At 50.4% G+C, this 17,050-nt stretch overlaps 8 protein-coding genes across 8 annotated transcripts; 6 read left to right on the top strand and 2 right to left on the bottom strand.

Annotated features, from left to right (window-relative positions):
• Nucleotides 1-485: 485 nt before the first annotated feature.
• EURHEDRAFT_384095 (coatomer subunit gamma) lies at nucleotides 486-3,403 on the top strand (the record flags this gene model as incomplete). The annotated part of the gene is made up of 4 exons (XM_040779606.1): nucleotides 486-561; nucleotides 630-940; nucleotides 990-3,117; nucleotides 3,171-3,403. 4 exons carry the CDS (start codon nucleotides 486-488, stop codon nucleotides 3,401-3,403), a joined length of 2,748 nt encoding a protein of 915 aa, XP_040641809.1.
• A 231-nt stretch (nucleotides 3,404-3,634) lies between these two features.
• EURHEDRAFT_472750 (putative HAD superfamily hydrolase) lies at nucleotides 3,635-5,281 on the bottom strand. The gene is made up of 3 exons (XM_040785352.1): nucleotides 5,074-5,281; nucleotides 4,738-5,022; nucleotides 3,635-4,690 (listed from the first exon to the last, which is right to left on the bottom strand). Exons 1-3 carry the CDS (start codon nucleotides 5,208-5,210, stop codon nucleotides 3,919-3,921), a joined length of 1,194 nt encoding a protein of 397 aa, XP_040641808.1. The 5' UTR covers nucleotides 5,211-5,281; the 3' UTR covers nucleotides 3,635-3,918.
• A 103-nt stretch (nucleotides 5,282-5,384) lies between these two features.
• Nucleotides 5,385-6,886, top strand: EURHEDRAFT_409440 (F-box domain protein). The gene is made up of 2 exons (XM_040781077.1): nucleotides 5,385-5,871; nucleotides 5,920-6,886. The coding sequence occupies exons 1-2, from the start codon at nucleotides 5,483-5,485 to the stop codon at nucleotides 6,725-6,727; spliced, it is 1,197 nt and encodes a 398-aa protein (XP_040641807.1). The 5' UTR covers nucleotides 5,385-5,482; the 3' UTR covers nucleotides 6,728-6,886.
• On the bottom strand, nucleotides 6,806-7,681 carry EURHEDRAFT_548141 (BTB/POZ domain-containing protein; the record flags this gene model as incomplete). The annotated part of the gene is given in 2 exon segments (XM_040787482.1): nucleotides 6,806-7,471; nucleotides 7,490-7,681. The coding sequence occupies 2 exon segments, from the start codon at nucleotides 7,679-7,681 to the stop codon at nucleotides 7,151-7,153; spliced, it is 513 nt and encodes a 170-aa protein (XP_040641806.1). The 3' UTR covers nucleotides 6,806-7,150.
• A 530-nt stretch (nucleotides 7,682-8,211) lies between these two features.
• Nucleotides 8,212-9,222, top strand: EURHEDRAFT_400266 (uncharacterized protein; the record flags this gene model as incomplete). Its single annotated transcript, XM_040780000.1, has 1 exon — nucleotides 8,212-9,222. The coding sequence occupies one exon, from the start codon at nucleotides 8,212-8,214 to the stop codon at nucleotides 9,220-9,222; it is 1,011 nt and encodes a 336-aa protein (XP_040641805.1).
• A 1,155-nt stretch (nucleotides 9,223-10,377) lies between these two features.
• dps1 (putative aspartyl-tRNA synthetase Dps1) lies at nucleotides 10,378-12,604 on the top strand. Its single transcript, XM_040785351.1, has 2 exons — nucleotides 10,378-11,427; nucleotides 11,478-12,604. Exons 1-2 carry the CDS (start codon nucleotides 10,438-10,440, stop codon nucleotides 12,153-12,155), a joined length of 1,668 nt encoding a protein of 555 aa, XP_040641804.1. The 5' UTR covers nucleotides 10,378-10,437; the 3' UTR covers nucleotides 12,156-12,604.
• A 1,439-nt stretch (nucleotides 12,605-14,043) lies between these two features.
• EURHEDRAFT_448848 (SIP1 domain-containing protein) lies at nucleotides 14,044-15,523 on the top strand (the record flags this gene model as incomplete). The annotated part of the gene is made up of 3 exons (XM_040783768.1): nucleotides 14,044-14,306; nucleotides 14,449-15,181; nucleotides 15,212-15,523. The coding sequence occupies 3 exons, from the start codon at nucleotides 14,044-14,046 to the stop codon at nucleotides 15,521-15,523; spliced, it is 1,308 nt and encodes a 435-aa protein (XP_040641803.1).
• Nucleotides 15,524-15,788: 265 nt separating this feature from the next.
• EURHEDRAFT_400263 (Qc-SNARE protein) lies at nucleotides 15,789-17,037 on the top strand (the record flags this gene model as incomplete). The annotated part of the gene is made up of 2 exons (XM_040779999.1): nucleotides 15,789-16,930; nucleotides 16,986-17,037. The coding sequence occupies 2 exons, from the start codon at nucleotides 15,789-15,791 to the stop codon at nucleotides 17,035-17,037; spliced, it is 1,194 nt and encodes a 397-aa protein (XP_040641802.1).
• Nucleotides 17,038-17,050: the final 13 nt, after the last annotated feature.

Below are 17,050 nucleotides of genomic sequence, written 5' to 3'. Positions count from 1 at the left end.
GTATACAATTGAAAGAAAGAATGAAGTGGTTTAGTTTAGTTGTTATACTCAATGACGATGCCCGCGTGTTTGGATTGTTTGCACTGCTTCTCACGTGGCCGGAGCCCACAGAAACGCTCCGGAAGGCCACCTGGAGATTGTTAGACACTCAGTCAACTCTACTGTACTCTCAAGAGCCTCAATTTGCTTTTCGTCTGGGACGAATTCTTCGGACTTTTTGATTGTCCTTTTCTTATTTGGCTTTTGTTGTTTCTCCCGGATATGAGGCGGTAGTCGAGTGCCTAACCCGCCATATACATACTAGCTACTTACTCCTGCCAACTCGACTTAACACTTATCCACCTCCACTCCCCGTTCCTGATCCAACCATACCTCTCCTCTCCCAACGGCGAATACAACTACGCTCGATATACCCGATTGGACGAATAAAAAGAAATAAACGCGTTTGAGTTCGGCTGCTAAATACAGTAGCACCCGGCATAATAATGAGTTACGTTAAGAAAGACGAGGATGCGGACCAGGTCATGATCAAGCTTGATCGGACCTCCGTTTTCCAAGATGGTACACGGCCTTTCTCCCTTAGCCTCCCGGGGTATATTACAACTAATTGTCGTTGCTAACTGTGACAGCACGATTGTTCAATTCCTCCCCCATCTCGCCCCGGACATGTCGCACCCTCCTGACCAAGATCGCGGTTCTCCTGTTCACTGGGGAGCAGTTCCCCACGAACGAGGCCACCACGTTGTTCTTCGGTATCTCGAAGCTGTTCCAGAATAAGGACCCCTCGCTGCGGCAGATGGTGTATTTGATTCTTAAGGAATTGGCGAATACCGCGGAGGATACGATCATGTCGACGAGTATCATTATGAAGGATACGGCTGTTGGTAGTGATGTTTTATACAGGGCGAATGCGATTCGGGCGCTTTGTCGAATTATTGATGTACGTTCCTCGTTGTTTTCTTTGATGGTCTAGGTACTGACTCCGGCAGGCCACCACAGTTCAAGGTATCGAGCGTCTCATCAAAACCGCCATCGTCGACAAGACCCCCTCCGTTTCCTCCGCTGCTTTGGTATCCTCTTACCACCTTCTCCCGATCTCCCGTGACGTGGTGCGCAGATGGCAGAGTGAGACTCAGGAGGCTGCCTCGTCCGGAAAGCAGTCGACCGGTTTCCTTGGTTTCGGCGGGTCCCAGGCCCACGCCATCTCGCAGTCGAATTTCATGACCCAATACCATGCCATTGGTCTCCTGTACCAGATGCGCTCGCACGACCGCATGTCATTGGTGAAGATGGTGCAGCAGTACGGTGCTGCGGGGGTGGTCAAGAGTCCGGCTGCGCTGGTGCTGTTGGTGCGATTGGCTGCCAAGCTGGCAGAGGAGGACCAGGGATTGAGGAAACCAATGATGCAGATGCTCGATGGCTGGCTGCGGCACAAGCATGAGATGGTCAACTTCGAGGCCGCCAAGGCTATCTGCGACATGCGCGATGTCTCCGATGCCGAAGCCTCGCAGGCTGTCCATGTTCTGCAGCTATTCCTCTCGTCCCCGCGGGCTATCACCAAGTTCGCCGCTATCAGAATCCTTCACAACTTTGCGTCGTTCAAGCCTAATGTCGTCAACGTTTGCAACCCCGATATCGAGTCGTTGATCTCCAACAGCAACCGTTCTATCGCTACCTTTGCCATTACCACTCTGCTCAAGACCGGAAATGAGGCTAGTGTCGACCGTCTTATGAAGCAAATTTCCGGCTTCATGGCTGATACTACGGATGAGTTCAAGATTACAATTGTCGAGGCTATCCGGACCCTTTGTCTTAAGTTCCCCAACAAGCAGGCTGGTATGCTTTCGTTCTTGAGCGGTATTCTCCGGGACGAGGGTGGATATGAGTTCAAGCGCAGTGTTGTGGAGAGCATGTTCGATTTGATTAAGTTCGTGCCGGAGAGCAAGGAAGACGCTCTCGCACACCTCTGCGAGTTTATCGAAGACTGTGAGTTCACCAAGCTGTCTGTCCGGATCTTGCATCTGCTTGGTGTGGAGGGCCCCAAGACCTCGCATCCTACCAAGTACATCCGTTACATCTACAACCGTGTTGTTCTGGAGAACGCTATTGTTCGGGCCGCTGCCGTCACTGCATTGGCCAAGTTTGGCATTGGTCAAAAGGACCCCGAGGTCAAGTCCAGTGTTTCAGTTCTGCTTACACGATGCTTGGATGACACGGATGACGAAGTGCGTGACCGTGCTGCTCTTAACCTCCGGTTAATGGGCGAGGAAGACGAAAAGGCTGGAGACTTCATCAAGAATGACTCGATGTACTCGCTTTCTACATTCGAGCACCAGCTCGTCATGTATGTGACATCGTCGGATAAAGACACGTTCGCCGCCGCATTCGATGTTTCTTCCATCCCTGTTGTTACTCAGGAGCAGGCTCTTGCCGAGGAGCGGACCAAGAAGCTCACGACGGCAACTCCCACGCTCAAGGCTCCTTCTACTGGTCCACCCAAGAGCAAGGCCAGCGGTGTGGCCGAGGCTTCTACGGCCGCTGCTACCCAGAGGTACGCAGAACAGCTCATGCAGATCCCCGAGCTCAAGGCATACGGCACTCTGCTCAAGTCGTCTGGCCCTGTCGAACTTACCGAGAGCGAAACGGAGTACGTGGTTACTGCCGTCAAGCACATCTTCAAGGAACACGTTGTTCTGCAATACGACGTTAAGAACACCCTTCCGGATACCATTCTGGAAGATGTGAATGTGGTGGTCGCGCCAGCGGAAGAAGACCAGTTGGAAGAGGAATTCATCGTTCCCGCCCCCAAGCTTGCCACCAACGAGCCTGGTATCGTCTACGTGACTTTCAAGAAGCTTGCTGGCGAGAACAGCGTTCCTGTTACTTCGTTCACCAACAGCTTGAAGTTCACCAGCAAGGAGGTTGATCCTACCACCGGTGAGCCTGAGGCAAACGGTTATGACGATGAGTACCAGGTCGAGGATCTGGAGCTCACTGGTAGCGACTATATCATTCCTACGTTTGCTGGTAGCTTCGACCACGTGTGGGAACAGACTGGGGCAAATGGCGAGGAATTGAGCGAGACTCTACAGCTCAGTAACATGAAGGGCATCGCGGGTATGTTTCTCTTTACTTTTTTAACAATGAGAATCAAAAGCTAACTATAACAGATGCCATGGAACAACTCATTGCCGCACTCTCCCTGCAACCCCTCGAGGGAACCGACGTCTCCCTCAGCAACAGCACGCACACCCTCAAACTCTTCGGCAAGACAGTATCGGGAGGCCGAGTCGCATCGCTAATCAAGATGGCCTACTCGACCAAGACCGGTGTCACGACCAAGATTACCGTCCGGGCGGAAGAAGAGGGCGTTGCTGCTGCTGTTATTGCGTCGTTGAGTTAGTTTCTTTTCTTTAACATTCATACCTATTTGTTTTGATTTTTTTTTTTTTTTTTTACTTTTTACGCTTTCTTTTCGTCTTGTCTTGTAGCCGGACGCAGGGTTTTAGTGAGCGAGTTTTCATATTTTCTTTTTCTTTTTTCTTTTCTATATTGTCTTAATTTTACAAATATGGGTTCTTCCTATGCACGGCATACTTGTTGATTGTTGAATCGGATTTGTTTTACTGTCTTTGTCTTTACGCTAGGGGGTGTATGTTTTTCTAGAGCCTAGATGGATATTGTAGGCGTCGACGCCTGTTATATACCTTAGTTGATGTTGCATATTATGCCTGCAGAAAAGTAAATGAAGACAATATTTTTTCATGGTCTGTCATTTTAGAGTAGTTTATTCAAGTTCGAATGCTAAATATATGTTATGCTATGCAAATGGTATATGATATGATATGCTATACCCACATGTTTCACAAGGCGAAAGGATCTATGAGGTGACCGGGTGCACCCAAGGTCCCAAGCAGATTACCACTTAGATGACTTAAGCCCCCATTCAACGGCTTTCTGCACATCATCAGCAATCGTGTTCGGCTTCCACGCCGGCTCACCTCCACGGTACACTCCAGTGCGGACGAGGATAGAATGCCACTCGCTCTTATGGATACTGCGGAAGGTGTTTGCCCCGCAAATGTCAGATGCCGGGTTGTCACCAATCATGTAGACGTTCCGTAAAGGTTGAGTGATCGCCCCGCCAAAGGCCCGCGATCGGTTGCGTATGAGTTGGTGCTCTGCGAATTCGTATGTTGCCTGGTATGGCTTTCCTGTGATGTTCTTCTTCAGTTCAACGCCTTTACTGGGTCCGCCTGTTGTGGCAGCCCAGACGCCTTCTAAGGCTTCACGGAATCCACCCTGTCCGAGACGGGGTAGAGGGTAGGCCGCTGCCCACCATAGGTCTGGGTTGGAGAAGTATAGGGGCGGCTGGCCGTCTTGCTGGTAGCCTTTGTTGGGAAGATCAGCCTGGCCGTTCTTCTCCGAGATTGTTCCTAGGACCCCATTCGATGATAAGAGAACGTCCATGATCACTTGTGCGTCCAGACCCCAGTCGCGAGGGTCGTTGTAGACAAAAACGGCGTCAATTTTGAGTCCTTTTGAGGGATCCTGGGCATCGATCTGGTCGGGGTTCTCTATTGGTCTGGCGAATTGTTCGTAGTAGCTGCTGAACACTTTGGATACTGGCCAGATGTCGGGGTTGGCCTTGAAGATATCGCCGGGGGTTATGACGTTTTTAAATCCGTATCTGACTGTGTCAACATATATTATCCTCCGCAGGCGATTCATTCATACCTCTCTGCCACCTGACGGCAACGATCGCTATCCCCTCCAACAACCAACACACGCTTATTCTCCAATGCACCTGCGAGTTCTGCGAACGGGGAATGGCTCTGAATAATAACCGACGGATCTAATGGGACTTCAAGTTTCTCGCTAAGCTCCGCGACTCGTTCCGACTCGTGTTTTCCGCCGCCATTCGTCAGGAGGATAAACGGGATGTTCTGTTCTTTGAGGTATTGCAACGAGTCTGCTGCGCCGGGGATGGGCTTTGAGGATCGCAGTAAGACGCCATCGATACTAGACGGCCATTTTTAGCACTGTCCATTCATTTAAGCTAGTATCGCATACTCAAAAGCGAAGGCAAAGTCAGGAACGCGAGGCGAAGAACTGAGGGTCCTGCGGCCCAAGCCAGTTGGTACGAATGAGCGACTCGGGATGCGCTGCAGCAGTCCCAACGAGCGATGGAGAAATTGAGGCCTCATCATGCTCTATAGAATGATAAAATGGTGAGACAGAAATAAACGGACGATATGAAGAATGAAGAGCAGAAGAAGTGGTGGAAGAGAGAAGAGAACCAGTTGGCGGAGGATGATATCATTGCCCGGTCTTGGTCTGGGCAAATCGGCGATAGCCTCAAATTCACCATCAACAGTTTTCCACTCCACTACACTCCTACCTCAACAATTTCTTCTCTACGCCGCAATCGACACAGACATATAATGGGCTATTCACGACTCTATGCCTACGCCTGCCCTCCATGCATTCGACCTCGCCCCGCCAAATCCATCTTCCTACTGAAGTCATCCTTTTGATCGTCTCCCTCGCCGCTACCAACGCAGATAACAATGCGCAACGCCAAAGAACCATGCATGTCTGCTGTCTGGTTTCCCGCCAGTGGTACTCAGCGGCCATTGCGTTCCTCTATGAGAAACCCCGGCTAGACAAGGGCAGGGCGTTCTACAAATTTACCGACACAATTAGCCCGCCTGTCGCGTCGCGGAAGAGCAAGATGAATCTGGGGAGTATGGTTCGGAGGCTAGATTTGAGCTGCCTCGTGCATCATAGCTCGAATAGCTTGACATCGAGGCTGCTTGGGAAGGTGAAAGAGAACCTGGAGGTGTTTATCGCGCCCAGTGTCACTTTTGCGTGAGTCTATGCCTAATTGCAGTGCGAAACAATACTAACAGCATGCAGAGTCAACTGCCTCCCAGCCCTCTCCAAGTGTCGCAACATCCGACACCTCGATCTATCCCTTGTCGGCGAGCCCCTCCCTTTCCAAAATCTCAAAAAGGCCCTCAGTAGCCTCTCCAAACTCCTCACCCTCCGACTCCCCCGCTCCACCTCCCTCGATGAATTCCAAGCCCAAGGATCGGAATTGGTATCCTGGCCACCACATCTCTATCGTCTCCAATTTAGCGGCTCCTTCTCGCCCACCGCAATTCCGTCTTTTGCCTGGCCTCCTTCTCTTACGTCGTTGACACTGAAAAACTGCTCCAATCTCTCTGTGAACAATCTCGGCTCTCTAATAAGCAGTCCCCACCTCGCGGCCTGCCTGTCGCGTCTCACAATCTCCGGCTCAAACCGCAACCTCTCACCTGAGTCCATAAACGCAATTCCCGCCTTCCTTCCTGGACTGAGCTTCCTCAGCATTCCCGGCGATCTAGTCGAAGAATCCTTCTTCGACATGCTCAATTACATGGTCCCTCCGTTAGCACTAGAAGTACTCGAGTTTGGGAATCCATTTTTCGAAGAAATGCTGGGGTTCTCGACGGCATCGCTTGTTGAAACTTTTGCGACTGGTTTGGGGAATCTGAGGGCTGTGGGGTTTGCGGATGCGTTTCTCACTGAGCAGAGGATTCAGGAGGATGAGGAGATTGATAATGTTTTGCAGCGGAGGATTAGGGGGAAGAAGCCTGCCTTGCAAACCGCGAATGGAGACGGGGTGGTCGACGACTATGATAATAACGATGATGATCCTGACGTGGGTGTATATTATCTATGATTTATTCGCATATTGGCACATGTACATAGTGCATTTTATGATTGACGATTGCATGGTGCATAGGAGTACAGGATATAAGTATCGATAGCATGAAGGTCTTGGATTAATGTATCATATCAACTACCATAATCGGAAGCAACACGATATCCGTGAGATCAAACCTGCATACGGCACGAACCGCAACGTAGAGTACCATATTGATACTCTCCATTTCCAAACCTCACATTTAGCCTTTCTCTGCAGAATCCGCAACAACGCATACCATCCAATTTTGTGGGATCCGGTGCAGAGGCCTTGCGTAATCTTTCTGTTTCCCTAACCATATTGCTCCTCACCAGTTGGCTAATAACCTCAGACCCAATATTTCCAAAGCCTTTGTAGCTGTATAATTGTCCCCTTCTCCACAAGGGCAATAACGTGCTTTTATATAACACCGGCAATCACATCTTGAAGACCCAAGTCATGCGGAGGCACTGAGCTCACCACCTCTCGTACTATCTCAACAAATGTTGGAGAATCCCGGTTGGCATTTGTCCACTGAGCAAGTTTCTTTCTAACAAGGGACTTCAGGCTGACAATCCTAAATTTGTCTGCAGAAATATAGACTTGGACGTGATTGCTCCCACTTGGTCTTATGGAATCAACATCTGCTGGCTCGCTTGTAGTAGTCTCGTCTTCTGATTGTTCTGGCTCCGATATACCATCCAACGGCACTGTATGCCCATCTTCCTGACAACCGTTGATCTATAGATACTAAATGACACTATCAATCGTCTCCGGATCGTCATCGGGCAAGTCAACAGTCTGTTTCGATGATTCCTTGAAGGGCCAAGTCAAGGCAGTCTCGAAGAACGATGGCTGTTTGCATATAATGAAACGGTGGACTTTGGACGCTTGCCCTTGGTAGGTGATTATCATGTCCGAGAATCGCTCGCCCGAGAGAAAGTCTTTCATCTTGTCGACTGGGACAGGGGACATGGTGGCTTAGGGGGGTAGCAGTATAGTATGATACCCATCATACCTGGTCGTTATCGCGTCACCGCCTGCTCAAACCCCATTTGCCAAGTCAGCAATATCATGCGATTGCAGAGAATTGTTAGTTATATCGCCTATCCCCGTCAACCCCGTCACGCTGTCCTCTTGCGACGACAGCGCTCTGCTTTAGCCAGCATATTCATTACGGAAGCTTACGGTTGTATAAACGCAGACTCAATATGGTATAAACCTGGGCTAATCTACCGACTCTACCGAATTCGCCACGAAGACGACGGCAGCAGCCGAGAGAGTCGGAAGAAGTTACAGGTACGATGCTGATAGAACAATGCCTTTGTCGCACGGATTCGTACAGGTCGATCTCTTTACAAGAACTATCCCCCTTGTCTCTCCGAACGGAACCTGCAAACAGTTTGACCTCGGGAAGAGTCCTCCAGCTAGAACCGCAAATACTGATGATTCTTTAATCTCATAATTTTCTGCCACCGAAGATGGTCGGGAAACTGGTTGTCCAAGTGGTCGATAAACCTGGATATTCCGGTAACTGCAAAGCAACGGTTCTGCGCATCATGTACAGGAACATAGTCACCCCTCTGGCTGCAGGCCCTGTAAAGGATGAACTCGTACAACTCCTGCGATACGATCAGAGTTTCGATGTTGAAGTGGACATCGTAGGTATTGAGAATTGTTTTCGGCCTTATCTGTTCGCGATTTCGGCCGGGGCAGTGACTCGTTATGAAGAATGCAGGTTTAGCATGATTGCCATGTTGAACTCTACTTTTCATGAGAAATGGACAACGATGTCCCTGTACGAAGCTGATTCAGACAAGGTTAGAGCCATGCCGACAATTTTAGTTACCGTGCAGCCCTATACAACTCACAACTGGCACCGCCTTCTGCTTGAACTGATGGATTTACAGCAGACAACACACCGCCTCCCAGTAGAATTCCTTCCTGGCGAACTGTGCCATCTGACTGGGAATTCTCAGTTCACATCTATGCGTAAAGCTGGATATCCACAATTGGGCGACTTCATTACCGTCGCTGGCGAATGCGGAGGCGGTACTTTAGGGCTTTTTACGATCCTCAAATACGGAGACAAGAAGCATACAGGTTTTCTAACTAATTTCCATGTCGTTAGTCCTGCAGAATTAGCGAAAATAGAGACTAAGGCCAAAGCTTATCTTTGTGGTTCTTTGTCTTTGGACGACCACACCAGGCGCGAAGTAATTCGCTTTGCGCCCAAAGACATGGAGGAGACTGTGATTGACAGGTTGGGGCAGCTTGAGGAACCCAACGCAGAGTTACTCAAACTTCGACAGGGGAAATACCACCGTGAGATGGCTGTCGACGAGCTCCCGCACCATCATGCTTCTCGCATCGGCCGGTATGAGGCTTTTGCTACCCTGCATCAAAAGCAAATTGACCGAGCGATGCCCATGCCGATAACCATTGGCAAGGTTTTATCTCTAGCGGAAACACGATTCGGAATAACCGGGTGATAGATTGAGCTTTCATGACAATTAACGAAGGAATATCGTTCGAACCGAATGTCATGCCCCGTGTTCCGAAATCCATCGATGTTTGCAACTACGGTTTCATAATTCCAATACGAACTAGGAGACCCACTCATGGGGTTTGGCGTACTTACTGCAGGTGAATGGTATTGTAAGGTAGGCAAGGCAACTGGATTAACGGCTGGCATTTGCAATGGCACAAGGGTTTCGTGCCATTGGAATAACCGAGACAGGCAGCGCTTCGACTTTTTGGGAAACAAAGTTATTGTGAGTCTAGAAGTGACGGAGCATGTTGTTATTAACTAGCCCGGTGATCATGCTCCGAGAGATTTTGCCAACCCAGGCGACTCTGGATTGATCCTCATTGATAGGTTTGGTCGCGCCTGTGGCCTTCTTACACGGCGCAACGTACACATACGCAGCAGTAACTCTTCCAGTATATGCCGGTCTTATTATGATGATGTCCGACATTCTCGAAATGATCAAGTTCAAGACCCACCGCCAGGATGCAGTTCTCGAGCTCCCGTGATCGCATTCAATCTCTCTCCTTTTCTTCGTCTTCACTTCACATATACACGTTCATTTGGATTTCCACAGGCATTTTTTTATTCTTCTGATTTTCTCGTTAACTGGTCACTTCACATGCTGACTTCTGGGGGTATCGTCATTGGGTAGATCCGCGAAATGCGAGACCTACTGTTTCTTGATTAAAACTCATACCGACTATACTGATTGACCGTTTGACACCAAACACTAAAGAAGCTACACCGAACAAGAACTATGCCTATTAGTATCATTTATTCTAGATATTATTACTAAAAATTAATCAGACATTGCTTTTGCTGTAAGCAAGTTTCTTAAATCTGCCCCCCAGAGATTCAGTGATCATTCAATGGCATGCTTATAGCTAGTATACACCAGAAATACCGATACTCTGATTGAAGTAGTAATAGATTATCTATTTGCCATTCTAGTAGTCTTTTGAGGTAGTTATGACAATTAGATATAAGCATACTTTCGAAGATGAGTCGAGAGCATGATACAGATCACTGCCTGAGGTACGAATCACGTGATACCCCTCTTAGGGCTTAGGGTATGCGGCGGGGTGACTCTTCAAGATCCTCACTTTGAGTCAAGCAACAGCGCGCATCACCTCCATCGTCCACCCCAACTTATTGAACCCTCCCAATTATAGCAGCCATGGCGGATTCCGAATTACCCACTCGTCCCAAGCCCGAGGAGACCCCTGCCGGCGAAGTCCCTGCGGAGGGAGAGAAGGGCCCCAGCAAGAGCGCCGCAAAGAAGGCCGCCAAGGAGAAGGCAAAGGCAGAGAAGGCAGCTCAGCGTGCCGCTCAAGAACAAGCCCAGAAGGCCGCTACCCAGACAGAAGACACCGCCACACACCTTTACGGTCCGATTCCCGAAACCGAAGATGTGATCCCGTCGACGCGATTCTCTGAGCTCTCCGAGGAGCACCACGACAAGGAGGTTACGATCGTCGCTCGTGTGGACAATGCGCGTGTGCAGAGTGCCAAGTTAGCGTTTTTGATGCTTAGGCAGCAGGGACAGAAGGTGCAGGCAGTCATTGCTGCTAAGGAGCCGATCTCGAGACAGATGGTCAAGTACACGGGCGGATTGAACGTCAACTCGATTGTGCAGGTGACCGGTATTGTCAGAAAGCCTGACACTCCCATCTCATCTGCTACAATCCAAGAGCTCGAGCTGCACATCCAGAAGGTTTACATGATTTCTGAGGCTGCTCAGATGCTTCCTATGCAGGTCAAGGATGCGGAGCGGCCGCCTCCTGACACGACCGAGGAGGGTCCTCAGGTTGATGCCGAGGGTGCTCCTATTGTCACGCTCAAGACTCGTCTGGACAACCGTACTCTGGACCTTCAGACTGAGACCAGCCAGGCTATTACCTGGATCTCCAGCGGCGTTTCGGAGCTGTTTGCGGAGTACATGATCAAGAGTGGATCGCGGTGGATCTTCACTCCTAAGTTGGTCGGTGCTGCTACGGAGGGTGGTAGCAACGTTTTTGAGGTCAAGTACTTCAAGAGAAACGCCTACATGGCTCAGAGTCCCCAGCTATACAAGCAGATGTGTATTGCTGGTGACATGGAGAACGTTTTCGAGATTGCTCCTGTTTTCCGTGCTGAGGACAGCAACACCCACCGTCACTTGACTGAGGTATTTACATATCACCCTACCTGAAAGGCATGATCTAACTGATTATCTAGTTTGCCGGTCTCGATTTCGAAAAGACCTTCCGAAGCCACTACCACGAAGTCCTCGAGTTCGCTGAGGACCTTCTTGTTTTCATCCTCTCCCAGCTCAAGGAGCGCTACAGCAAGCAGATCGAAACCATCCAGAAGTCGTACCCCAAGGCCGGTGATTTCAAGCTCCCTAAGGATGGCAAGGCCCTACGTCTGACCTACATGGACGGTGTGAACCTGCTCAAGGAAGCTGGCGTCGACGTCTCGGAACAGGAGCGCTTCGAGAACGACTTCTCCACCGCGATGGAGAAGCAGCTGGGCCAGATCATCCGCGACAAGTACGACACCGACTTCTACGTCCTCGACAAGTTCCCCATGGCTGTGCGCCCCTTCTACACCAAGGCTGATCCCAAGGACCCCCGTTTCTCCAACTCATATGATTTCTTCATGCGTGGTGAGGAGATTATGTCCGGTGCCCAGCGTATCAACGACATTAAGGAGCTGGAGACTTCGATGCTTGCCAAGGGTGTAAACCCGGACCAGGAGGGCTTCGAGGACTACCTCAATGCTTTCCGTCAGGGATGCCCGCCCCACGCTGGTGGTGGATTGGGTCTGAACCGGATTGTCATGTTCTTCTTGGGATTGCCTAACATCCGGTTGGCTTCGTTGTTCCCTCGTGACCCCCAGCGTTTGCGTCCTTAGCTTGTATATTTATGTCTGCAGGAGAAAATAATGATTACGAGTTGCTATCTTCATATCGTCTTTCCAAAGTTAGGTCTTTTTGAGTCTTACATCAGCAGTCTGCTGCCTATTAGCACCATCTCTGCATATTATCCCGATTAATAATGTTGCACCATATCCTGACATATTGGGCCATTAGCGCAGCAAATCCGCATTAGTAAATAGCAATATGTTATATATTCGAGATTATGGCGTGCATATCAGGACCTTTCTCTTTTGGGGAGCTTACAGAATCAGAAGATATAGAAGGAGAGGCAGAGTAAATACAAACTCCTACAGACTATACTCATTGAGTTTCCATTCATTACAGAATCTCTATTTGGAATGTTATTAAGATCCATCTTCTTTGGAGCGTTTGCTCTTGCAAATGCCTCTCCGAGCGAGGCAACCTTACAATAGCCATAATGGCCCAGGAACCGATACTACCGCACGACTAAACCAAGCCTTTGGAGATGCAGTGAGCAAGAAGCGCATATCGGGAATCACAGCTGCCGCGCTCAATAGAGACGGTAGCGTCATCTTCAAGCAATCCTGGGGAACAACAAATATTGAAGACCCGTCCTCACCACCCACAACACCCTCGACAAAAATATGGATATCCTCGATAACCAAAGCCGTGACGGCCAGTGTAGCGCTTCAGCTTGTTGGGGAAGGGAAGTCGAGCCTTGATGGCTCTGTGTGGAGGACTTGAAGGCTTTCAGATTTTGAAGAGCTTTACAATGCTGGTGAGCCGATCCATCGAGCGCCGAGAACTCAACTAACTATTCGTCACCTCATGATATATAACTTTGGGTTGAGATATAACTTCCTCAATGCCAACATCAAACAATGGATGCAATGGTGCCAGAATGTGGCTCTCGCTTCTACCAGGAAGACACGAGCCGATTCCCAAGCTCCATTCGCATTCGATGCAGGCGACGGCTACAACATAGGTTCGCTCGGCTGGGGCATTGGAACAATCTCCAACTAGTCCCTGGCCAGCTACTGCGAGAACATATTATCAATCCCCTAGACATGCAGAACACAGGTAGTTACCCGGCCGACATCGCTTATCACCAGCGCCTAGCGAACGGGACTATCACTGCAACGCCGTACTCAGCTTCTCCCACCAAACCGGGGTCTTTGTCGACGCAGACGCGGAATATCACACCTCCATGCTCGACGACTATTTCACGTTCCTGTTGGCTTTGGTTTATGGGGCCACGGATTCACGTACTGAGGTGTCGATTCTCAGACCCGAGACTGTGAATGGGTACATCTTCACTGACCAGATTCCGCTTGCGGTCGCGGACTATCATTCTCCTGGCTTTGAACCGAAAGGTGATCCTATTTGAACATTTAACTCTGTTGATCCGTCCCTTAATAATAACGGGACATTGCTTTCTGGGATACAGAAGGGGTGGTCTAGTGCGTTCACGGCTAATAATGAGGATGTGCCCGGGGGAGGAGGAAGGGGAGTGGTGCGTGGGCTGGCATAAATAACTTGTACTAGTGGGTTGATCCGACGGCTGCGAAGTCGGGGGTTGTTTTTATGAGTATTGCTCCTTTTATTGATAGAGAGGTTTTGGGGTTGTTTGATATTCCGGAGAGGGAAGTGTATGCATTGTCGTGAGCATACTTGAGTTATACCTACCTGTTTGCATTCAAGCCATTTATTGCTCTTGCGAGTATGAGGGATATTATATCCCTGTCTAGTATCCTGCTACCAAGCATCCCTAAAGCTCATACAACTCGTGCTATCACATGGTGTTTACTCCATAATTACTCGCTGGCCCAAGCTCCTCCGCCAAAAAACATCATGATTATCAGTCCACCTCCAACCACTCCAACACCAACAATCGCAACAACAATGTCGCACATCCCAGATAAAAGAAAACCCTCCTCCTCAATATCAGGAAGCACAACCTACAAACGATCGCGAGTCTCCTACGCAGATGACGACTACGAAGACAACGCCCAAGCCTCGCAGCAATCCGCCATGACCCACGAACGCCCGCGAAACAACCCTCTCTACGGACAAAAGAGCGCGTTTCCGGGACTTGATGCTGGGCTAGAAGGGGAGCTGTTTTATGGACCTGCGGAGGATGGGTTGGAGTATTTGAGGATGGTCCGGTGAGTGCCTCTTTTTTCATTACCTGGCTGGCTGCTTTACACGCTTGCTAAATGTTGGCTGGTTGTGTTTTTGGTTTAATAGAGATCGCGGTTGAAACGAGAGTGTTTGGAGACTGATGGTTTTTATCGTGGACTCGTATAGGTCCGAAGCAAATTCGCTGCCGTTGCTGTTTACCGCACCGAAGACTCAGACAACAGAAACAGAGACGATAGAAGTTGAGCAAGTCAAAACCGAAGAAACCGTCCACGGCATTCGCGAAGCATCTGCACATCCAAAAGACCAAGCAGGAACTTACGTCGACGGCGTCTTCGTGGCACGCGCCACACCCGCAGTACCCTCAACCTCCCCAGACACGACCTCAGCATACCCCGAAGCCCAACAATCCTACTACACCCTCCTCCGCCACCGCTTCCTCCTCCTCCGCTCGATCCTAAAATGCACACCCCCACCAACCTCCATCCCCCTCCTCGACAACTCCCACCCGATCTCCCTCCCACGCCACTCCAAAATCGCGCGCAAAGAATGGCGCCGCTTACTCTTCTCCGTCGATCCACAGACTGTCCAGCTAGCATGCATGGACATGGAAAGTGTTCTCGGTGTGTTGGGGATCATGGCGAGGCTTATGTCGGAGAATGTGAGGAGTGGGGATGTTGTGAGAGTACGGAGGATCGGGGCGTGGGCTTGGGGGTTGCTGGGGAAGTGTAGGGAGGTCGGGCAGTTGGGGACGGAGGAGGTTGGAGAGATTAGGGATTTGGGGAAGAGGGCTGTGAAGATCTTGGGAAAGATGAGGGAGGATGAGCGCGCGGTAGAGGAGGATGAAGAGTCGGTTGATGGAGATCAGGATGAGGAGGATGGGGAACAGGCTGAGGGGCAGGTAGAAGAGCAGGCCGAAGTGCATGTTGAGGAAGCAGGAACAGGCGGCGTTGGTGAACAGGCTGCGTCTGCTGAAAGCGCAGCACAGGATCACGATATCAAAGACGTCGAAGCGGAGAATACAACCGACGAACTAGAAGCAGCCAAGGCGCGACTCCAGGCGAAAATCCAGGGGCATGTGGATGAGAACGGTCAGGTACAGGCGCATTCTGACAGAGAAGAGAACCTTGGCGATGTGGCCATGCAGACTCGAGCTATGCTGGATATGATCATCACGGTGGTAGGCGAGTATTACGGACAGAGAGATCTGTTGGAGGCCAGGGAGATATGGCAGATCAATTAGATACCCATGCATTCATATTAATAGACTTGAACAACACTGAATAATACTATCAACAATAACTATGTTCTGTTCAGGTACCCTGGGATATCCGATGTAGGAACCCGTGATGCTGGTGGCGTCATTGTTTAGGCGCCGCTGTCCAACAGACCGACTTTATCACCAGACACCTCACCGTTGCACCCACGACACAGCAATGTCAATCCAACTATAATAACACATCCTCGCCAGACAACAAGGGCATAACAGCGACAAGATAACACAGAACATGCCCACCCCCGAAATCTCCATCCCAACCACCTCCCTCTCTCCAACATCCCCCCCCTACACCCTGTACAACATCACCCTCCGTCTCCCCCTCCGCTCCTTCACCCTCTCCAAACGCTACTCCGACTTCTCCTCCTTCCACACAGCACTTACCTCCCAAACAACATCCCCACCACCATCCCCGCTCCCCCCGAAATCCTGGTTCGCAAACACTGTCTCCAACGCATCCCTCCGCGAACAACGCCGCGCAGGTCTCGAATCTTACCTCCGCGCTATAAACAATGACGCTGATCCCCAGTGGCGTAACTCTAGCGCCTGGCGCGCGTTCTTGAATCTTCCGAATACCGCGTCTGGTGCGGCGGGTGCAAAAGACAACGGTTCGCATACGACTGCACGGCTCCATGCGGCGATTACAGATCCAGCGGCTGCGTCGGGGCCCGGCGGGAGCGGAAAAGCAATTACCGATCCTACGCTGTGGCTGGATTGTTTCAGGGATATGAAGGCTCATTTACATGATGCGCGACTACAGCTCACGAGACGGGACCAGGAGACCACGCCGCAGAAGCAACATGAGAGTTCGGCGATGGCGAAGAGCGCTCTTGTACGTGCAGGATCTCTAATCGCTGCGCTAGAAGAAGGGTTGAAGAATCTAAGTGATATTTCGTCGTCGAAGGGGAAGAACGGGGGTGGTGATAGTCGGAGTCAGAGCCGGGAGCGAAGCGGGAATGGATGGGGTGATGGGGTTGTTCTTGGTGAAGGGGAGCTGCGGCGACGGAGGGATTTACTTGTAAATGCGCGGAAGGAGAAGGATGGGTTGGAGGATTTGTTGAATGCGATTGCTGCGAAGGGAAGGATTGATAATGCTGTTGCGTCGCTTGAGGATAAAGAAGCGCTTGTTGGTGGTGCGGGTGCTCGCAAGCCAGCTCGTTCTGGGAGAGTTCTCGGGAAAGAGACGGAAAGGACGCGTGAGTTAGATAACCAGGGTGTGTTGCAGTTGCAGAGGGAGACGATGCAGGATCAGGATGTGGGGCTGGAGGAGTTGAGGAAGATTGTGGCGAGGCAGAAGGAGTTGGGGATTGCGATTAATGGGGAGTTGCAGGTTCAGAATGATCTGCTGAGGCTGGCGGATGAGGATACTGATCGGTATGTGGTTTCGATTCTCATTCGTGTAGCGAATGATGCTGACCAGACTTTACAGGTTACAAGGCAAACTCGATATTTCCAAGAGGAGGTTGGGGAAGATCTCTTGAGTTCATTACCGGC

This window comes from Aspergillus ruber (genome assembly GCF_000600275.1).
Source record: "Aspergillus ruber CBS 135680 unplaced genomic scaffold scaffold00004, whole genome shotgun sequence".
Lineage (NCBI taxonomy): Eukaryota > Fungi > Ascomycota > Eurotiomycetes > Eurotiales > Aspergillaceae > Aspergillus > Aspergillus ruber.
The sequence above is the reverse complement of the archived record's forward strand: the minus strand, read 5'-3'. Positions and strand labels throughout refer to the sequence as shown.

Bases quoted from the DNA above. Each gene is read 5' to 3' on its own strand.
- EURHEDRAFT_472750 (XM_040785352.1), bottom strand. From the start codon at position 5,210: ATGATGAGGCCTCAATTTCTCCATCGCTCGTTGGGACTGCTGCAGCGC. The intron at 5,023-5,073 runs GTATGCGATACT...ATGGCCGTCTAG, and splicing joins GACTTTGCCTTCGCTTTTGA to TATCGATGGCGTCTTACTGC. The intron at 4,691-4,737 runs GTATGAATGAAT...TGACACAGTCAG, and splicing joins TGCCGTCAGGTGGCAGAGAG to ATACGGATTTAAAAACGTCA.
- EURHEDRAFT_409440 (XM_040781077.1), top strand. From the start codon at position 5,483: ATGCATTCGACCTCGCCCCGCCAAATCCATCTTCCTACTGAAGTCATC. The intron at 5,872-5,919 runs GTGAGTCTATGC...AACAGCATGCAG, and splicing joins GCGCCCAGTGTCACTTTTGC to AGTCAACTGCCTCCCAGCCC.
- dps1 (XM_040785351.1), top strand. From the start codon at position 10,438: ATGGCGGATTCCGAATTACCCACTCGTCCCAAGCCCGAGGAGACCCCT. The intron at 11,428-11,477 runs GTATTTACATAT...CTGATTATCTAG, and splicing joins CCCACCGTCACTTGACTGAG to TTTGCCGGTCTCGATTTCGA.